Source organism: Rhinoderma darwinii, chromosome 1 (assembly GCF_050947455.1).
Source record: "Rhinoderma darwinii isolate aRhiDar2 chromosome 1, aRhiDar2.hap1, whole genome shotgun sequence".
Classification (NCBI taxonomy): domain Eukaryota; kingdom Metazoa; phylum Chordata; class Amphibia; order Anura; family Rhinodermatidae; genus Rhinoderma; species Rhinoderma darwinii.
Window position 1 is genome coordinate 252,732,289 of NC_134687.1, and position 20,223 is coordinate 252,752,511.

At 43.4% G+C, this 20,223-nt stretch overlaps 1 protein-coding gene across 4 annotated transcripts in view; it reads left to right on the forward strand.

The window, feature by feature from the left end:
- Positions 1 to 16,966, forward strand: part of HMG20B (high mobility group 20B) — a 202,199-nt gene extending 185,233 nt beyond the window's left edge. For all 4 annotated transcript variants that reach the window (XM_075850295.1, XM_075850287.1, XM_075850293.1 and 1 more), the window contains 2 exons: positions 12,660 to 12,792; positions 16,788 to 16,966. In XM_075850295.1, the coding sequence (XP_075706410.1) occupies positions 12,660 to 12,792; positions 16,788 to 16,800 (146 nt within the window). In that variant the 3' untranslated portion in view covers positions 16,801 to 16,966. The remainder of the gene's footprint in view (positions 1 to 12,659; positions 12,793 to 16,787) is intronic.
- The last annotated feature ends 3,257 nt before the right edge of the window (positions 16,967 to 20,223 follow it).

The following is a 20,223-nucleotide window of genomic DNA, read 5'->3' on the forward strand; positions in this document are numbered from 1 at the left end:
AGATGGATATCAATTCCAAATATTGATTCCAAATGTTAAGGGGAGAATGAAGGGGCCGCCATAAAAATGTGGTCCTAGATAGTATAAGATTTTTATTATTTTTTTTAAAAAATATTTTATGGGATATTATTGCAAATAGAAACCCGTAGGGATTACGAAAGTATCCACAATTCATCGTTAGGGACAGGTATAGAGCTAAACTATCCACTCATATATCAATAAATACTGTGTGTATATACGTCTAAGAGAGAAGCCACAGTATACATCAGGGACACATAAACAAGAGATCAAAATCAGAAAAAACAAAACAAAAAACAACAAACAACAAACAACAAACAACAAAAAAACCAACAAAAAACAAAACAACAGAAACAACATCAGAGAAAAGCAGTGAAGGTAAACCCCTCATTCAGGCCCTGCGGGGTCATAGTGCCGAGCCGATGAATCCACCGTGCCTCTTCCTGTAGGAGTCTCCGATCTAAGTTACCCGCCCTGGGGCCCAGTTTAAGCTGGACGACACCCCAAAACTGCAACAACCGAGTATCACCCCCATGGAATTTATGAAAATGCCTGGATAGGGTAGTGTCTTCTTTATTATTGATGGTACTACGGTGTTTGGAGATTCGTCTCCTCAATTCCTGGACGGTCTTGCCCACGTACAGCTTGGGACATGGGCATTTCGCTATGTATACAACTCCACTAGATTGGCAATTAATGAATTGTCGAATCTCATACAGTTTGCCATCCACTGGATTAGTGAAATTCTTGACTGTTGGCATGAGAGGGCAAAAAGAACATCTGCCACATGGATGAGATCCCTTGACAGATGATTTTAACCAACTAGATGGAGCACTAGATCGTCTAGAGTGATGACTATGTACTAGGAATTCCCGCAGGTTTTTCCCCCTGCGATAAGTAATGCTTGGACTCGCTGAAATTGCGTCCCTAAGGTCAGGGTCAGCAGTGAGTATAGACCAATGTTTCCGTAAGATATTAGTGACTTGAGGAGAGCAAACGTCAAAAGTACCTATACAACGTATGGCACTGGGTGATCTAGAAATGCCACGTGTGGCCTCTTTATCTAGAAGTAAACTAGGTCTATCAGATGCCTTGGCCCTGGCATAGGCCCTATGTAGCCATTTTTTGGGGTATCCTCGTGCCAGGAATTTATGATACAGACCGTCGCATTCAGTTTGGAAGGATAAGTCGTTGGAACAATTTCTCTTGGCTCTCAAATATTGGCCGATTGGAATTCCTTTTTTCAGAGCGGGTGGATGATAACTATCCCAATGAAGGAAGCTGTTAGTGGCTGTAGCTTTGCGGAAAATATCAGTTTGGACACTGCCACCAGGGTCCAAAGAGATCTTGAGATCGAGAAAATTGATCTCATGATCATGTATCTCATGAGTGAATCTCATCCCTATTGTATTATGGTTGAGTATAGACATGAAGTCAGTGAAGGTATTGACATCTCCATCCCAAAGGATGAGAATATCGTCAATGTAACGCCCCCAAAATAAAATGTGAGAAGTGAAGAAAAGTAGATCATCAGTGAAAACGATAGTGTCTTCCCACCACCCTAAAAATAAATTTGCGTAAGTGGGTGCACAAACAGTGCCCATGGCCGTGCCCTTTGTTTGATGATAGTATTTTTTGTCGAATACAAAAAAATTATGTGTGAGCAAAAAACGTAAAAGTAATAGAACGAATTCATTGTGTAATTGGTATTGAATACCTTTAGTGCTCAAGAAGTGTTCAACGGCAATAAGGCCTAAATTGTGCTGGATATTGGTGTACAATGACTCCACGTCTATACTGGCTAACATGGTGGTAGGTGTAACATTGATCTCTTGGATCCTGGTGACAGTGTCTTTAGTATCTCTTAAATAGGAGGATAAAGAGGAGACAAATGGTGACAAAATCTCATCTACATACAGGCTAATGCCCTGGGTCAAATTATCATTCCCTGATACAATCGGCCTACCAGGAAGAGGACGAGTGGCCTTATGGACTTTGGGCAGTGCATAAAATGTTGCCAGAGTGGGGGTTGGATTGTATAACTGTTTGAATTCATCAGGGGTGATGAGTTTAGTTTTTTTGGCATCGTCAAGAAGAGCAAATAGCTCTGCTAGAAATTCATCGGTGGGATTGCTCCCAAGAATGGTATAAGTCGTGTTATCATTAAGTAATCTGTGGACCATGGCAACATAGTCACCCCGGTCCATAATTACTATGTTACCTCCTTTGTCGGAGGGTTTTAGGACCAATTCCTCGTTTCTGCACAACTCATCCAGAGCCCCTCTTTCACTGTCACTGAGGTTGCCAAAGACCCTTGATCTGTCCCCTCTAAGTTTCTTTAGATCATGACACACCATTTTGACAAAAATGTCGATGTGACTATACTGTGCAAAGGGGGGGGTAAGTTTAGATTTGGGTCTCAGTGATGAAAGAGGGCCGACAACCGAGGTGGCCCCAAATTCATTTTCATATAACAGACCTTCCAGGTCCCTGAGTGTATTGGCTTCCTCACGATTCTGACTAGTACAGTCATGTGCACTACTTTTAAAATATTTATGTAAGGCCAGTTTCCTCGCGAACAAATTGATGTCCTTGGTCCATATAAAATCGTCGTATGGAGGAGTAGGAGTATACGACAACCCCTTACGTAGCAATGTTTCTTGGTGAGGATTCAAAATGCAGGATGACAGATTGAAAATCTGCATCTCCTCGTCCCTAAGCATATTATTGCTAGGTGTTGTTATTTTGTGCCCCATCGTGCATTGACTGGTCCTAAAAAAGGAAAGATAGTAGGGGGAATCACAGAGGTATTGCCAGTGTTGTTCCCTGCATATGAGGTTGTATTTGTGCCAATGGGTTGAGGGGTAGGTGGTATGCTCAAGATATTTGACAGGGATACCGGAACAGATGTAAAAGAGGTGGACTGCGAGTTGGAGGTGGTAGGTGCACATGACTTGGTACGATAAGGAAAATCTATTGTGGTTTGCTTCGGTGCCACAGGTGTTCTTTTAGAAAGACTCGGTCTGTTATTCTTTATTTTTCGTTTTGTTCCCAATCTAAGGCTGTCATTACACTGTCTAGATTCATCCGTACCAGAAGTGTCTGATTCAGAGAAATCAGTAAAGACGGTAGTGCGTTTCGGAGGAGGGTATTGCCGTGTTTTATATGTATACACCTGTCCTATGTCAAAGTCCCTACGGTCGCGGATATATTTCCGATGCTTGCGTTCTTTAATTTCTCCTTGTAATTTTTCAATGTTACTCTGCAATTTGTTTTCTGCCACACTAAATTCAGAACTAGACTCAAACACCCTTATATCAGCTATTTCCTTTTCCAATTGGACACCAATTTTATTATGATTTTGTTTTTCAAAGTCCAAAAGATAATGAAGCATCCGTAAGGAGCTATCAGTGAGAAGTTCTTCCCAACCTTTCATAAAGGTGGTATTGTCACGATGTGAATTCGGTATGATGTTAATGCGTAAGCCTCTGTACACTATTTTTTGTTGAATATATGTGTCAAGGCTGGCTATTTCCCAGCATGATCGAACATATTTCTGATATGTCTTTTGTAGGTCGTAGACGCTGTATAGCTATTTAATCACTATAGGACTTTTTAGACTATGTTCCCGATTGGTAAGTGTGCGCTTGCGCACCTCCCCCTGTATGATTGGCTCCCCGAATGATCCTTTCACTCCTGGTGATTGGTAGTTGGCACTGACGTACTTTGGTTTGCGTCATAGACGGACTTTACAAGAGGGGAGGAATTCCCGGCGCGCCGCCATTAGCCCCATTTCCCCTGAGGACGTTACAGCAGTAACGAAACATGTCGGGGGGGCTTCTCAAATTTTAATTCCTGCTTTGCTGGCTAAACTTAAGCACACACCTCAATCACTGACGGCTACGATAGCGGTCGTGTTACGTTGGCTCATAGGTGTGTTACACTAGTGCATGGGCAGCTGTCTTGCATACGTTTACCCGGCAATCTAGCAGTGACAATTTTAATTTTCATGTGGTCTGTTACATTGCTATATATAGCACATTAAAGAATTTACTTTATTTATTTATCATTCATCTTTATGGTAGTTGGAAAACAGGGCTTTTCTTGCCTAACGGCAACTAGCTAGTAATGCTAATCTTACTAACCTAACTATTTCTAACTAATTGCCCCCCCTAACTAACGCTTTACACTTAACACTACCTAATACCCTAAGTCTAACGCTAACTAAACGCTACACTATTTTTTACATATACATATATATATATATATATATGTGTGTGTGTGAATGTATATGTATGTATATATACATGCGCTAAAACGTCCCTATACTACACTATAAACCTAATGCTGATATATGTTCCCTAACACTAGCTCTAACTAACTGTTTATAACTAATTTCCCCCCTAACTAACGCGCTATATATATATATATATATATATATATATATATAAAGAAATCCCACAGCATTCCAAAGTAGAAAAGCAAGTGGTTTATTCAGTCAATACAAGCTGCAATGTTTCCATCCTGCTATAGGACCTTTTTCAAGCAGGACGGAAACGTTGCAACTTGTGTTGACTGAATAAACCACTTGTTTTTCTACTTTGGAGTGCTGTGGGATTTCTTCTACATTCATCAATAATCCTTGGATCAGGATTACCTGCCTACACCCGCTACCATTTTGGAAGTATACGTTTTGTGTGTGTGTGTGTGTGTGTGTGTGTGTGTACCCTTGTCCGTCCCTCCCCGTACTTTCATTAAATCTAAAGTATTCCTGCAAGGCTGATTCCACTCGTGAAGTATCAATTATCAGTAACCAGAATGAATTAAAGGACCAGAGACGTTGCAAAACTGTGGGAGTTAAAGATATTCAGAGGGTCAATACTAATGATGAATGGTCAGACAGAACCGTAGAATCATAATCGATAGATATCGACAACTGTAAAACAGCAGGCGGATCCATTGCAAGGTCGATACATGATGAGTCTTGTGACCTGGAGTGACAGGAGAATTGGCGTCCCTCAGGGTGTCGTGTACGCCATAAATCAAAGAACTACAACTCCTGCGTTCGATCCAAAACGAGACAAGGAGTCAGACGCCAGGGTCCTCTCATTATGAAGGAGATCCCAATAGGGCTGTATCAAATTACTAAAATCTCCCACCACTAGAACAGGGACCACCGGCATAGCATTGACCCAGGACATTATCTCTTATAACCATAGTGTGATGCCCGTGGTCGCGGACCGCCGGCATTCCCCTCTTACAGGCAGCCACAGCACTGTGAAGCTCCGACAGCATCTTATTACGGCCGTAGAAAATAATGGACGCGGCCATGTGCACGGCCCGCAATTTGCGGACGGCTCGTGGGTGACACTCCGCGGCCGACCCGAAAATCACGGCCGTGCGCATGGCTACAGTCGTGTGCATATGGCCTAAGACTGTATGTAAATATGCAAGTCCCTATTGATAACTCTGCTGATAGAGTAATATGCTTTCTGGATGCCGCCAAAGCTTTCGATAGTGTGGAATGGGTGTACCTTTGGGAGGTTTTGAAGATATTTGCGGTAGGGACCAATTTATCTCTTGGGTACAACTGTTGTACTGTAGTTCTATGGCCAAATACGTAACTGATTCAAAGTTATCTACTTAGATGTGATCGATTTACAGGTGGATCCTGTATGTCAGATACGCAGGACCCACCGACACTGAACCCGTCAGGTCCGCGGGATTGACTGATTCAGTGTAAAACGAACGATACAGCTGTTCTGCATATAGAATACAGAACAGCTGTATCTCCAAAAGTAAAACTTTATTTAAAAAGACTAATTACAAAGTTACACAAAACACAGACTAATCTACTTCTCATAAAAAAAAAATGGCAAAGGTGTCCATAGCCTTTAACCCCCTAATGACGCAGCCTAGTTTGGGCCTTAAGGCTCAGAGCTAATTTTTACCACATTTTTGTAACATGCCTAGTGCAGTGTATGTGTATAAGGCTGGGTTCACACAACCTATTTTCAGACGTAATGGAGGCGTTTTACGCCTCAAATTACGTCTGAAAAAACTGCTCCAATACGTCGGCAAACATGTGCCCATTACTTTCAATGGGCTTTACCATGTACTGTGCCGACGACCTGTCATTTTACGCGTCGCTGTCAAAATACAGCCTCGTCAAAAGAAGTGCAGGACACTTCTTGGGACGTAATTGGAGCCGTTTTTCATTGACTCCAATGAAGAACCGCTCCAAATTACGTCCGTAAAAGACGCCCCGCAAAACGCTAGTACATGCAATTACGTCTGAAATTCAGGAGCTGTTTTCTCCTGAAAACAGCTCCGTAATTTCAGACGTAATTGCAGTTATCGTGTGCGCATACCCTTAGAGCTGTCAGTTACTCACTGACAGCAAGCCTAGTGGGTCCTGCCTTTTGGACCCACTCCGGATTTCAAATTGTCTCATCATTTAAGTACCTTGGGGTGGTAGGATCTTGTCAGCTGTCAAGTTTAGTTTCTCGTAATCCATCTCCATTGATAGGCAGGTTCATGCAAAAAATTATCGCTTGTGTCAAGCTACCCTTCTCTCTGGTGGGTCATGTAAATTGGATCAAGGTGATTTACACAATTACTTTTATTTACTACATAATGCACTGGTGTGGTTGCCACTTGTTTTTTTTTTTTATCAGGTCCATAGATGCTTTCCCAGCTGAACTTTGTTTTACCGGTGTGGCAGTTGTAGCCGCAGTTCTAAGAGCAGAGCGGTCAGAGTGGGTGATTAACACCACATCAAGATCACATTTACCTACATACTTGGAAGATATACTTACGCTGGTGCGAGGACTGGAATCTTCCTCTCAATTTTTTTTTTTCTGTCTGGAATTAGGTTGTTCCTCCAGAAAAAAGGCTTGAATTCACTTGCGATTCACTTAAAGGGAATGGGTCGCAAATTAAAATCTATTTCTTTTTTAATAAGTTACTTATTTTTTTAATATATTTTAGTTTTTTTTGTGTTTTTTTTTTTTTCTTCCACAAGTTGGGTAGTATTAAGGCGGGATTCACACGACCGGGTCCCGGCCGAGTGCCGGCCGGTAAAATCGGCCATTTTGCCCGGCCGGTTTGCATAAAGTTTTGCATCCGTGCCGGGCCGGGCAGATCTGGACAGTGACATCAGCGGCAACTCCTGAAGGGGAATCCCCATGTATTCGGGGATTCCGCTTCAGGAGTTTCCCCTGATGTCACTGCCCAGATATGGACAGAGACATCAAGCTCTCTGTCCAGGAGCGGAATCCGCGAAAACACGGGGATTCCGCTCCTTCAAGGAGCTAAAGTGGGGCTAGTACATAGCAGAGCGGGGAGATACCTCCCTGCTCTGCTATAGTGGCGTCGCTACATTAGTAGCAGCCGCAGCAGCTGCTAGCGGCGCCATCGAAGGTGTCGCCGGGCCAGGGCGCTTTTAAAACGAGCAGGGGAAGGGAGCCAGCGCAGCGCTCCCTCCACCTGCTGTACACCCCACACAGTGTACAGCCATTCGTCCGAATGGCATCAACTCCTCCTCCTCACATGCACTCTGCGCTGTGAGGAGGAGGAGACAGAGCGCAAGCCACGGAAAAACCGGCCATCACTCGGGACACATTCCGGTGATGGCCGGGTATTACCCGGACCCATAGACTTCTATGGGAGCTGGGCGGCTGGGTACCCGGCCGAAAATAGAGCATGTCCTATTTTTTGACAGCCGTCAAAAAATCGGTCGTGTGAATAGCCCTATTAGGGGTCTATCATTCCTAATGCAGCCGGGTGCCGGCCGATTTATGATCGGCCTGCACCCGGCCGGGAAAACCTGTCATGTAAATGAGGCCTAACCCCTTCCCTACACTTGTCGTATGTAAGTCATGGAAAGCTAGTGCTTCCCGCATTTTGCCATATCCATACGACAAGTGCCTGTTACCGGCTCAGAAGCTGAGTCGGTGCCATCATAGCCGGATGCCGTATGTTACAGCTGACCTCCACCTGTAACGGCAGGAACCAGAGCTAGCTCCAATCCCTGCCATTAACCCCTTAGATGCAGCAATCACTGCATCTTAGAGGGTGCTAGCCGATCGACAGCCCTGCCCTTCAGGGCTGCCGACTGCTGCTATGCCATTACAGCAGCCGATTAGGCCCCATGGTAATAATGGGAGGTTAGTGCTAGCCCTTTACTGGCTAACACTAAGCCCTGCCTTACGAATGGACGTCGTCAAAAAGACAACTGCCATTACTAACGTTTTTTTATTGAAATAAAACTCCCCCACACAACCCTAGTAGTCTAACGAATCTACGACCTAGTCCAAACATTCCAGCGAAACCTGCAAAGCAAAAAAATAAAGTTAGTACTGTAGTAGGAAAAATAAAAAACTTATACTCGCCTACATCAGTCTTCTGTCTTTTTCTCTGCGCCGCAAAAGAAACTAGACATCAATAAACTCTGGTTTCTATTGAGGCACACGGGACCTAGAGGTGCGCCAGAAATATTAATAGTTAGTAATAATTCTGGCACGTTATGAAGGTCCCATACGCCAGAAAAAGCTAATGCAGGGACTGCTAAAGTGACACTCACATAGCTAATGTAGGGACTGAGGTTACTAGTCAGTGACCTACTTTCAATGTCATTCGTAAGAAATTGATGGCCTATCTTCAGGATAGGCCATCAATAGCTGATCGGAGGGGGTCCGATTTCCGACACCCCTGCCAATCAGCTGCTTTGAAGGATCAGCAGTGCGCATGCACTGCTGCTCCATTCCTTGCTCCTACTTTGAATCGCCGTGTAGCTATACGGCGATTCACAGTAGGAGCGGGTAACTAAGGAGCCACGGTGTACGAGCGACGCTGATCCTTCAAAACAGTTGATTGGCGGCTTTAAAGGATCAGCGGCGCTTATATGCCGCTGCTTCCGCTTCAGTCCCCGCTCCTACTGTGAATCGCCATTCAGTGCTGCTCCATGTATCAGTATTAAAGCCTTTTCCCATTCAAGTGAGAGAAGTCTGTAATACTGTGAACCACCGCTACATGGCGATTTACAGTAGGATCAAGGAATGAAGGTGCTGTTCCTTCAAAATGAATTATTTGATGGTCCTGCATTCACAGCAGGTGGGGCCCAGCAATTCATTTGAATTAGCGGCAGCTCCTGCAATGACTGCAGGGGCTGCCCTTTTCAATAAAATGGTGCCCTTTCCTCTTGAAGCGAGGGTCACTGTCAACTGCACATGACACAGAGCATGCGCAGTTCACGGAACGGCACCATCATAGGAGATAGGGTTGGCTCCGTTCCTAGTCTCCTATGATCTTCGGATGCCGCATAGCACCTGTTTGTGTCGTGAAGAGACATGTACACAGATGCTAAGAAAGATGGCTGCCCCCACAAAAGTATAAATACACAAATAGTTACATTAGGGAACACATCAACCCCTTCACGCTGTGGCCACTTTTGACTTTTCTGAAAGCCTTATTTTTCAAATCGGACGTGTCTCTTTATGTGATAATAACTTTTGGAATGCTTTTACTTATCCAAGCAATTCTGAGATTGTTTTCTCGTGAGACATTGGACTTTGTTACTGGTAAAATTTGGTCGATACATTCAGTATTTAATTGTGAAAAACACAAAATTAGGTAAAAATTGCAATAATTTGCATTCTTATCAATTTAAATGTATCTGCTTGTAAGGCAAATAGTTATCACACAATATACAATATAATTGCTAATTAACATTTCCAATATGTCTAATTTAGATTGGTACCGTTTCTTGTACATCCTTTTGTTTTTCTAGGACGTTATAAGGCTTAGAATTTTAGCAGAAATTTCACACATTTTCAAGAAAATTTCAAAAGGCTATTTTTTTCAGGGACCAGTTCAGTTTTGAAGTGGCTTTGAGAGGCCCATACAATGCAAACACACATAAATCACCCCATTTTAAAAACTGCACCCTTCAAAGTTTTTAAAACCGCTTTTAGAAAGTTTCTTACGCCTTTCGGCGTTTCACAAGAATTAAAGCAATGTAGAGGTGAAATTTACAAATGTCATTTTTGTTGCAGAGATTCATTATTAATTTTTTTTTCTGTAACACAGAAGGTTTTACGAGAGAAACACAACTCAATATTGCCCAGATTCTGCAGTTTTTAGAAATATCTGACATCTTGCCCTAGTGTGCTAATAGACTGAAACACAGGCCTCAGAAGCAAAGGAGCACCTAGAGGATTTTGGGGCCTTTTTATTATATTTTAGACACCATGTCAGGTTTGAAGAGGTCTTGTGATGCCAAAACAAAGGAAACACCCCAAAAAAGACCCGATTTTGGAAACTACACCCCTTGAGGAATTAATCTAGGAGTGTAGTGAGCATTTTGACCCCACAGGTGTTTCATAGATTTTATTAGAATTGGGCAGTGAAAATAAAAATTAAATTTTTTTTTCCCAATAAGACATAGCGTTAGCTCAACATTTTTCATTTTCTCAACAAATAAAGGAAAAAAATAACCCCAACATTTGTGAAGCAATTTCTTCCGAGGACGGCAATACCCCATATGTGGTCATAAACTTCTGTTTGGGCACACGATAGGGCTCAGTAGGGAAGGAGCACCATTTAGCTTTTGGAGTGCTGATTTTGCTGGATTGGCTTCTGGGCTCTGTCACATTTGCAAAGCCCCTGTGGGACCAAAACAGTGGAAACCTCCCTGAAGTGACCCCATTTTGGAAACTACACCTCTCAAGGTATTCACCTAGGGGTGCAGTGAGAATGTTAACCCTGCATGTGTTTTACAGAAATTAGTGTACACTCGATGTTGCTACCTCTCTCACTTCCTCTTTTAGCAGATCTGACTCTTTGTTTGTAGTCACCGAAGGTCGGAGGAGGGTTTTGGTGACCTCTAAGGCTACTATCGCCTGCTAGATAAGTTTGGCCATTTGCGAGGTATAACTGGTAAAGGGACGGGAACGCCATTTCGGAAAATGGCTCATTCGATTACGGCAGTTGGTGACGACCATTTGGTCTTTTCTGCACGCAGTTTACCAAGTTCTACAGGGTGCATAGTTTTGCATTAGCGGATGCTTCCCTTCGTCACAAGCTTTTGCAGGCTCCTCTGACTTATAGGATCGCATGTTTTATTGTTTTTTTTTAATATTTTGTTTTTATCTCGATGAATGCATTCGAATGTTTACAGTCTGTGGGACATTCAATAAGACAAATGAGAGAGGGGATTTTTTTGAGTACCCGCCGTAAGTTTTTAGTTTCGTGCATTGGGTCACGCAGCTGATTAGTTTCTACAGTTGATATGTTCTGTTTTCTTGTTGTAGTTTCCCCCCCCCCCCTTCTCTCTGGTTCTGATATTGATTACTTTACCTTTTGTGTTACCTTGTGTTCTGCTTCTCCAACTGCTTATGTACGGACTGAATTAGCTCAGTGTCTATAGGAGTGGTATAACCTGTAAGAGGGTGAAAATTTTTTATTCTTCGTGTTACGCCTCCTAGTGGCAACAGCATATACCCACGGTCTGTGTCTCCCAATGAGCTAGATGAGAAAGTGATTGAACGGTGAGTACTCAAAAAATCCCAACAGAAGAATCCTTAGGCTGGGTTCACACGAGCATGATACGTCTGTAAAGGACGGAACGTATTTCGGCCGCAAGTCCCGGACCGAACACACTGCAGGGAGCTGGGCTCCTAGCATCATAGTTATGTATGACGCTAGGAGTCCCTGCCTCACTGCGGGACAACTGTCCCGTACTGTAATCATGTTTTCAGTACGGGACAGTAGTTCCACGTAGAGGCAGGGACTCCTAGCGTCGTACATAACTATGATGCTAGGAGCCCGGCTCCCTGCAGTGCGTTCGGTCCGGGACTTGCGGCCGAAATACGTTACGTCTTTTACGGACGTAACATGGTCGTGTGAATCCAGCCTTACAGATACATTTAGCTAATAGTTCTATATAAAAGGGGACACCCCTACCTCATGGCTCTATGCAAAGCAAAGGGGTCTGATGGCCACCCATTGATACTTTGCGATACTGGGTCATGATAGAGAATTCAGAGTAAAACCTAATAGGCTGTTATACATGGCAGACCTGGGGTCCAGATACCATGGCCTCCACTGATCTCTTCATGAGGGCACCAGTGGCGTGACGGAGGAAACCCCCTCTCTTTCTGACTATCTAGATACTGTGGTTGCTTTTGACTGCGGCTTAAACAGCTGAGCTATGAGTTATTTCCAATCCTGGCTATTTTAAAATGGTGTCCGCTTCATATTACACCTGACAATCGATGCTGATTGGTACTGGAACAGCTCCTGTGCTCATGCCATACATTTACGGCGCTGTGTGGAAAATACATTGCGCCAGCACTGTAAATGTGCTGGAAGTGGTTAATGTAATACTTGGTTAAGGTGACAAATGTAAGATACATTTTTCATTTTGACTTGTGTTTCCACTAATGGGGTGGCCCATTTATCATCCTCTTTTGGCCAGTGAGACCTTAATTGAGAAAGTTGAGAAGCCCTAGTCTATAAAGTAGTCTGCCTAAATTCATAGAGAAGTATAATTAGAAAGTTTAGATAAGTCGTCAAACAGTCTGTACGTTGCATGTAGATATACTTAACTTCAAATGTGACTTCTCTCTTTTAACTTATAGGAACAGGAGAGACTCCAACAGTAGGGAATCTTGATGTTTACATGGCTAAGCTCCACAGTGTGATAGAAAGTAACCCAGCACAACATGAGAATCTTGTCATCCGAATAAAAGAGATTCTATCTAGAATAAACAGGTGAGTTATGCTGAAGGGATTATCCCACAAAGGACATTTATTACCTATCCACAGGATAATCTATATACTGGGACCCTGCTAATCGCTAGAATGGGCTTCCCAAGCCCCCCTTTCTCCTCTGCTGTACTCTGATTTTCCATCATCCCCATTGATGTTGAATGGAGCGGCAGGGCGCATGTGTTACCAACGCTCTAAGGGGGGACTCGGGACCCCTGTTCTAGTGTTCAGTGGGGGTCCCAGCAGAAAATCCCCCTGCGATCAGACAATGTCCTTCGTGGGACAACTACTTTAAAGACCTAAAGAGGTTGCCTAAATGTAAAAAAATGTTTATAAAAATTTTTAAGCCATTTGCTAAAGTCAAAGGTGTTTTTCTAGAGAGCATTGTGACCCCTTCATTCTGCTGGTGGGGGAAGACCTTCACCTATCGCACATTGATGGGAAATGCTTACAAGGGGCCATCAATGTGTTTTCCTGAAAGCCCCATGTTGTCCCCAACATGGAATCACACGAACAGCTCCATGTGGCTGCAGCATATGATGCGCAGCTGCGTGGTTTTCGCGCAGCCGCCATCATAATGACACTCCGTTTGGATGTTTGTAAGCACGTGGTGCTTTTCTGTTTTCATTCATCCTTTTGACAGCTGTTGCGTGAATCACGCAGTTCGCGCGGAAGTGCTTCCGTGCGGCATGCGTTGTTTTCACGCACCTAATGACTTCAGTGGGTGCGTGATTCGTGCAAAACGCCCAAAGAACGGACATGTCGTGACTTTTTTTCAGCGGACTCATGCTGAGTAAAAATCACGGACATGTCTGCACGGCCCCATAGACTAATATAGGTCCGTGCAACGCGAGTGCAGATCATGCGCGTTGCACGGACGTTTTTCCAGTTCGTCTGAATAAAGCCTAAGAGTGTGCTGTGTCTCTGTAAGCAATGTGCTTAGGATTATACAATTACATAGTATGTGTACATGTAGCTATATTTTTACAGAATATATATAATAAAAAAAATACTTAGAATGGAATAACAATGTACCGAACACTTCTTTTTTTTTTTCTAGTGGCTCTGAACATAAAACACAGTGAATTAAACTTATATAAATTTCTAGATAATACGGTTTTAAGATGTGAATGATTTGATACTATAGTCCATACAATTGGCATAATAACGGCTGGACCGGCTCAGCCCCCGCACGCTGATGATGTGCCAGGTGCGCATGGAGATGTACTGTAGTCTGTGTCTTAAAGAGGCTCTGTCACCAGATTTTGCAACCCCTATCTGCTATTGCAGCAGATAGGCGCTGCAATGTAGATAAGAGTAACGTTTTTATTTTTAAAAAACGAGCATTTTTGGCCAAGTTATGACCATTTTCGTATTTATGCAAATGAGGCTTGCAAAAGTACAACTGGGCGTGTTGAAAAGTAAAAGTACAACTGGGCGTGTATTATGTGCGTACATCGGGGCGTGTTTACTACTTTTACTAGCTGGCCGTTCTGATGAGAAGTATCATCCACTTCTCTTCAGAACGCCCAGCTTCTGGCAGTGCAGATCTGTGACGTCACTCACAGGTCCTGCATCGTGTCGGCACCAGAGGCTACAGTTGATTCTGCAGCAGCATTTGCAGGTGAGTAGCTACATCGACTTACCTGCAAACACCGATGTTGCTGCAGAATCATCTGTAGCCTCTGGTGCCGACACGATGCAGGACCTGTGAGTGACGTCACAGCGTGATCTCTGGAGAACACGGCTGTGTCTGCACTTCCAGAAGCTGGGCGTTGTGAAGAGAAGTGGATGACACTTCTATACACAACGCCCAGCTAGTAAAAGTAGTAAACACGCCCCGATGTACGCACATAATACACGCCCAGTTGTACTTTTACTTTTCAACACGCCCAGTTGTACTTTTGCAAGCCTCATTTGCATAAATACGAAAATGGTCATAACTTGGCCAAAAATGCTCTTTTTTTAAAAATAAAAACGTTACTCTTATCTACATTGCAGCGCCTAATAGCAGATAGGGGTTGCAAAATCTGGTGACAGAGCCTCTTTAACCCCTTAAGGACACGGCCAATTTTAGCCTTGAGGACAGAGCAATTTTTTTTAAATTTCCCTCTTTGCATCCCGACGCTCATAACGCTTTTATTTTTTGTACGACGTAGTTGTATGAGACTTTGTTTTTTGCGGGACGAGTTGTACTTTTATGTACGTACCATTTTTTGGTACAAATACATTATCGTTTCATTTCTATAAATTTTTAATTAGATTAAAATGCAGAAAAAAAGCAGTTGTGCAGCAGTTTTAATATATTTTTTTTTACACAATACACCGATCATCATAAATAATGTTATACATTTGTAGTACAGGTTGTTACGGTCGTGGCGATACCAAATATGTCTATATTATTTTATGTTTTGGGACTTATATTTTAAAAAGTTGATTTATTATAAAAAATTTATGTTTCTGTGTATTTTATTTACTTTTTATTTATTTATTTACCATTATTTTTTTTTACATTCATTTAACTTTTTTTTTTAATCCCATAAAGGGATTTATCATTTTGATTTTTATTTTGTAACTGTAATGTACTGGCATAGATCTATATGCCAGTACATTAGCCTGTGTACTGATCGTACACAGGCAGTTGTTAGGACATACCTCAGTATGCCCTAACAACAGGAAATATGTTCAGACAGCCCTGGGGTCCTTCACTGGACCCTGGGCTGTCTGGCCATACGAGTTGTGGGCTTTGATCGCGTCACAGTTATTTTCTGTGACGCGATCAATGTGCAGTCCCCTCTCCTTGAACGCCGCGATCAGCTGTCATCGCGGCGTTCAAAGGGTTAACAGCGGAGAGAAGATGTTTCTCTCCTCTCCGCTGTCAGAGCGGGGCCGTGGCTGTGTATTACAGCCGTTGCCCCGCTCTCGATCGCACACACAGAGACGGCACAGACGGCTGTCACACAGGACGAGTATGCTCGTCCTAATGCGCGAAGTGCTCGCTGCTCAGGACGAGCATACTCGTCCTGTGTCGGCAACCAGTTAAGCCTGTCTATTGCTGTCAATGTAAACAATGTAGGAGAAACGTTGAAATGAAGGTAGACAATACATTGTTGTTTTTTCCTTTTTTCTTTTTTTTTTTACTTCAGATTAAATGGTTGTATGAGATGAAAATATAAAGGTCCCGTCCCCCCTGAGACTATCTGCTATTGCAGGCCAGTGCCATTAAAATAATGTCTTAGACTATGCTCACATTCTATTTTGTTTTAAGGGGTTGTCCCATTAGGGCATACAGATGTCAGAGACCCACTCTGAGTAAGAGCAAATGAGAAGCGTCTTAGGGCTTATTTACACGAACGTGTAATACGTCCGTGCAACGCGCATGATTTTCACACGCCTCGGTCGGACCTATGTTAGTCTATGGGGCCGTGCAGACAGTCCGTGATTTTCACGCAGCGTATGTCCGCTGCGTGAAACGCACGACATGTCCTATATTTGTGTTTCTCTCGCGCATCACGCACCCATTGAAGTCAATGGGTGAGTGAAAATCACACGCAGCACACGGAAGCACACGCGCAACAGCAGTCAAAACTATGATTGAAAACCGAAAAGCATCACGTGCTTTTCCGTTTACAAACATACAAACAGAGTGTCATAATGATGGCGACTGCGCGAAAATCACGCAGCCACGCATCATATTGTGATGACACACGGAGCGAAGTGCCTTTTGCACGTGCAAAACGCACGCACGCGCTCGTGTGAATCCAGCCTTACTCTGGCAGACTCTTGCTGACCACTTTACGTCAGTGGCCATTCATCTGAAATATGGGGGAAGTCTGTAGGTGACTGAATCTTCCACTATCTAAATCAGCTGTTTGACAGGGTCTTGGAAGCCGGACTCCTCTGATTCCAAACTCTCATCAAAATTACCAAATACAAAATGTCTTAAGTGTTTGTTTTTGAACCAGCTGAGGTTTTTTTTTTATTTTTTTATGTTGCAGTGAACATCTGTAAGATATGGCTCTTCCATATAGAAAACCCAAGACTAACTGGTTTGAAGTACAAGAATACCGAGTGGCTATATATCAAGATTCTGGGCAATTTGTGATTGTTAAAAATAATGTGATGTGATTCTATGTAAGAAAAATAAATAAACATCAGTCAATAGCCCTTTTAATAAGCAGCGGACTTTATTTGCTGGAGAATAGCCTGAAAACTAGATGTATTATGTGCAGTTTTTGCAAATCTGGTAAGAAATCTGCAGCAGGGTATGGTTCCGATCTGAAGGGTATGGGTCAATCTCTAGAGACTCTTCAAAACAGTCCAGGGTGTCAAAATGTTTAAAACCTAATAAGTTTGGCGCACGCGATCTTCGCCAATTTTTGGGCACAATTTGCTTCTCCTTTGTTGTTTCTAAGCGAGAATACCATCACCTAGCGGAGCATCATATAATGGGACACAGAGTCCCTGCAGTTTTCTTAGTACAAAGCCGCAAGGGGACTCTGTGTGCCACAGTTCAGCTGTCTGCACTTGGATCTGCCGTGTACATGAGGCCTTATGCAGGTTTGATTTTGCATGTGTATGTAGTTTTGTTTAACACCATTCACATGCATTGTACTGCGCTTTTTTATATTCTGCACTGAAAGTCTATCTCCGAGCAAAAACGGAATATTCTGCTTTTGGCTGTAATGTCCGCGGTTGCAGACCGCAGACGTCGTCCTCCCCAGAGATGCCAGCACATGCGGCCATCCTGTTCTGCAGTGACCACTAGGGTCGAGCTCATTCCCAGACTCAGTGAGCCAGAGCACACACCTGTTTAAGATTTGAGCTGATTGCTCCAAGATCCCCCTGGACTATAAGAAGGGCCCTGCCCCTTCCTGCATTGCCTGAGCGTTGTTTGTACCTACCCGTGTCTGTCTTTTCAAATGGTTCCTTGAGTGTTTTCGAGTTCCAGTGTTCCCGTTCCTTCTACCTGTACCCTGTATCCCGTGATATCTTGTTCCAGTGCCGTGTAGAGTTGGAGTCGTGTTATGCTGTATACTATGCCTGTCTTGTTACACCACGCCTGGTGTCTGCCTGCTGCCAAGGTCCCATTCGAGCCTATCCTGCTACTGTCTGAAGTTACCACAGGTATACCTATGCGAGCTATAGACTTTGACTTGTACCCTGTTGGCCAGCTGCCATACCGTCAAGGCGGTACGGCCCAGTGGGTCCACAATACCCACAGATCATGACATTGGCCAGAATTATAAATCCCAAAGTTTTAATTAACTGAACAGGGCCATTTTCAACTCGACGAGAATTCAGACAACTGGAGAAACTGAGGCACCAGAACATGGTTTTGGGTAAATTCTATATAACTAAATATCCATTCCTAATGCCTCGTGGGTAAAATATATAAACCTATTAGGGAATAGTGATAATACACTATATCAATTTCTAGGATGCCAACAGATTTGCTTGGTTTATAGAGAAAATCTATTTAAAATGTAAAAAATATCTGCAAATATAATATTATATAAGCCTAATTTAAAAAATTATTTTTAATACCAAAAGGTTGGCCTACTGAAAACTACGTACAGTATATGCACTCAATACTTTGTCAGGGCTCCTTTTGCATGAATTACTGCATCAATGCTGCGTGACATGGAGGCGATCAGCCTGTGGCACTGCTCAGGTGTTATGGAAGCCCAGGTTGCTTTGATAGTGGCCTTCACCTCGTCTGCATTGTTGGGTCTGGTTTCATAATCGCTGTTAGCCATAATCCTCAACATTAAAAGAAAAAAAAAAGTAAATAGTGCGTAATGAATCTATATAATATGAGTTTCACTTTTTGAATTAAATTGTGTGAATTGCTGGGGCCCACCCAAGAGCAGTGAGCCCTGATACTTGGCCTGCTGCTGACGTCTGCCCTGCATATATGGAGAGGAATGTCGGGCTCCACCAGAGTCGGAATCCCCGGGCAGAGAGCTAGTATGGGCTCTGCCCGGGACTCCGGTCCTGGGATAGCTCTTGTAGCTCATATATGGACAGTGACGTCAGGAGCAATGCTGTCAATGGGGTCTTAGAGTAAGGCCTCATGCACATTTCTGTGTGCCGCTGAACAGCCGCTAATGACTGTTCCGTGAATCACGGACCGCACACTGATGGTTTCCGTGTGCAGCCCGTTGTTTCACGGACCAAATCAATGCAAAGGCAGAGATTGTTCTGTCAAAAACGGGCAGGAGTAGGACCTGCACTACTTTTGATGTAACGGCCGCACGGTTCCATTAAAACAACGGAAGTGTGCATTGCCCCATTGAAATGAATGAATGAAAACGGATAGCACCCTGACTTAAGGAACTGAAGTGGGCATGAGGCCTTAGGAGACTCTGGAGCGGGCATGTAAATGTAGTGCCTCCCCCTCAGCAACTGTTCCTCATAGAACCTGTAGCCAGCGACTGACATTGCTGGCTACGGATTCCAACTGACAACAACCTGGGACTGCCGAAGTAAAGGGGATGGAGGAGCAGGAAGAGAGAGAAGAAGACTAGAGCATAGCAGGCGAACGCTTGCAGTAAGGTAAATGTTATACACAGTCGAGTCACATTATTATGTCCACCTCCTACTCTCGGCAGTAATGGGAACTATTGCACTCCAATATGATTCTCAAAATAAGTTTTTTATTAAATCATACAATTGGTAGTAATCCAAAAATGTTTCAGTATAGGCTAGCACATAAATAAAATTTCGTCATGGTCCAGGAAGAAATAGCTCAACATGTAGTTGTAACTTAATCAACGCATAATCCGTTAAATAGGTAGTTACATTAGATCATGAAATTCGTGGACGTGACTCGGGAGTACTCTGAATGTGCAATTATATAACAGCACTCTAGTAGTGTTGTTATAGAGAAGGTAGAACTGTATAACCTAAATGGTGTCAGTAGCAACTGAAACAAATAGAATGCTAGATCCTACTGAATCTAACTGAGACCTTGTAGGGCAATAGAGACTCCTAGTACACATGTACAGAGGGATAGTAGTTGTTAGTATATGAATGTGTCCAGTGTGTTGAGTAGAAAAGAGCATTATAGTGATCCCAGAAGGGCACAGGTGCCCGTACAATAGTAAATAGATAAACCGGGCTAAAAAGGTATATGTGGTATGGACGTCTGTGTTCTCGGCGGCATCTCCCTCCAGGGAGACGCCGGCAGTCACTTCCGGGTTCTGTGACTGTTTCCCGCAGGGCGCCCGCGCACGGCCTTAAAGGGCCAGTACACGTCCAGTTGTTTATAATCCGTAATTAGCCCAAAATGCTGCTGGACTATAAAAGGGGCTCTGCCCACTTGTTCCTTGCCTGAGCGTTATTGTTTACCTAAAATTTGTCTTGCAAATGGTCTCCTAGTGTTCTCCAGTTCCCAGTGTTACCCGTTCCTGCTGCCTGTACCCTATATCC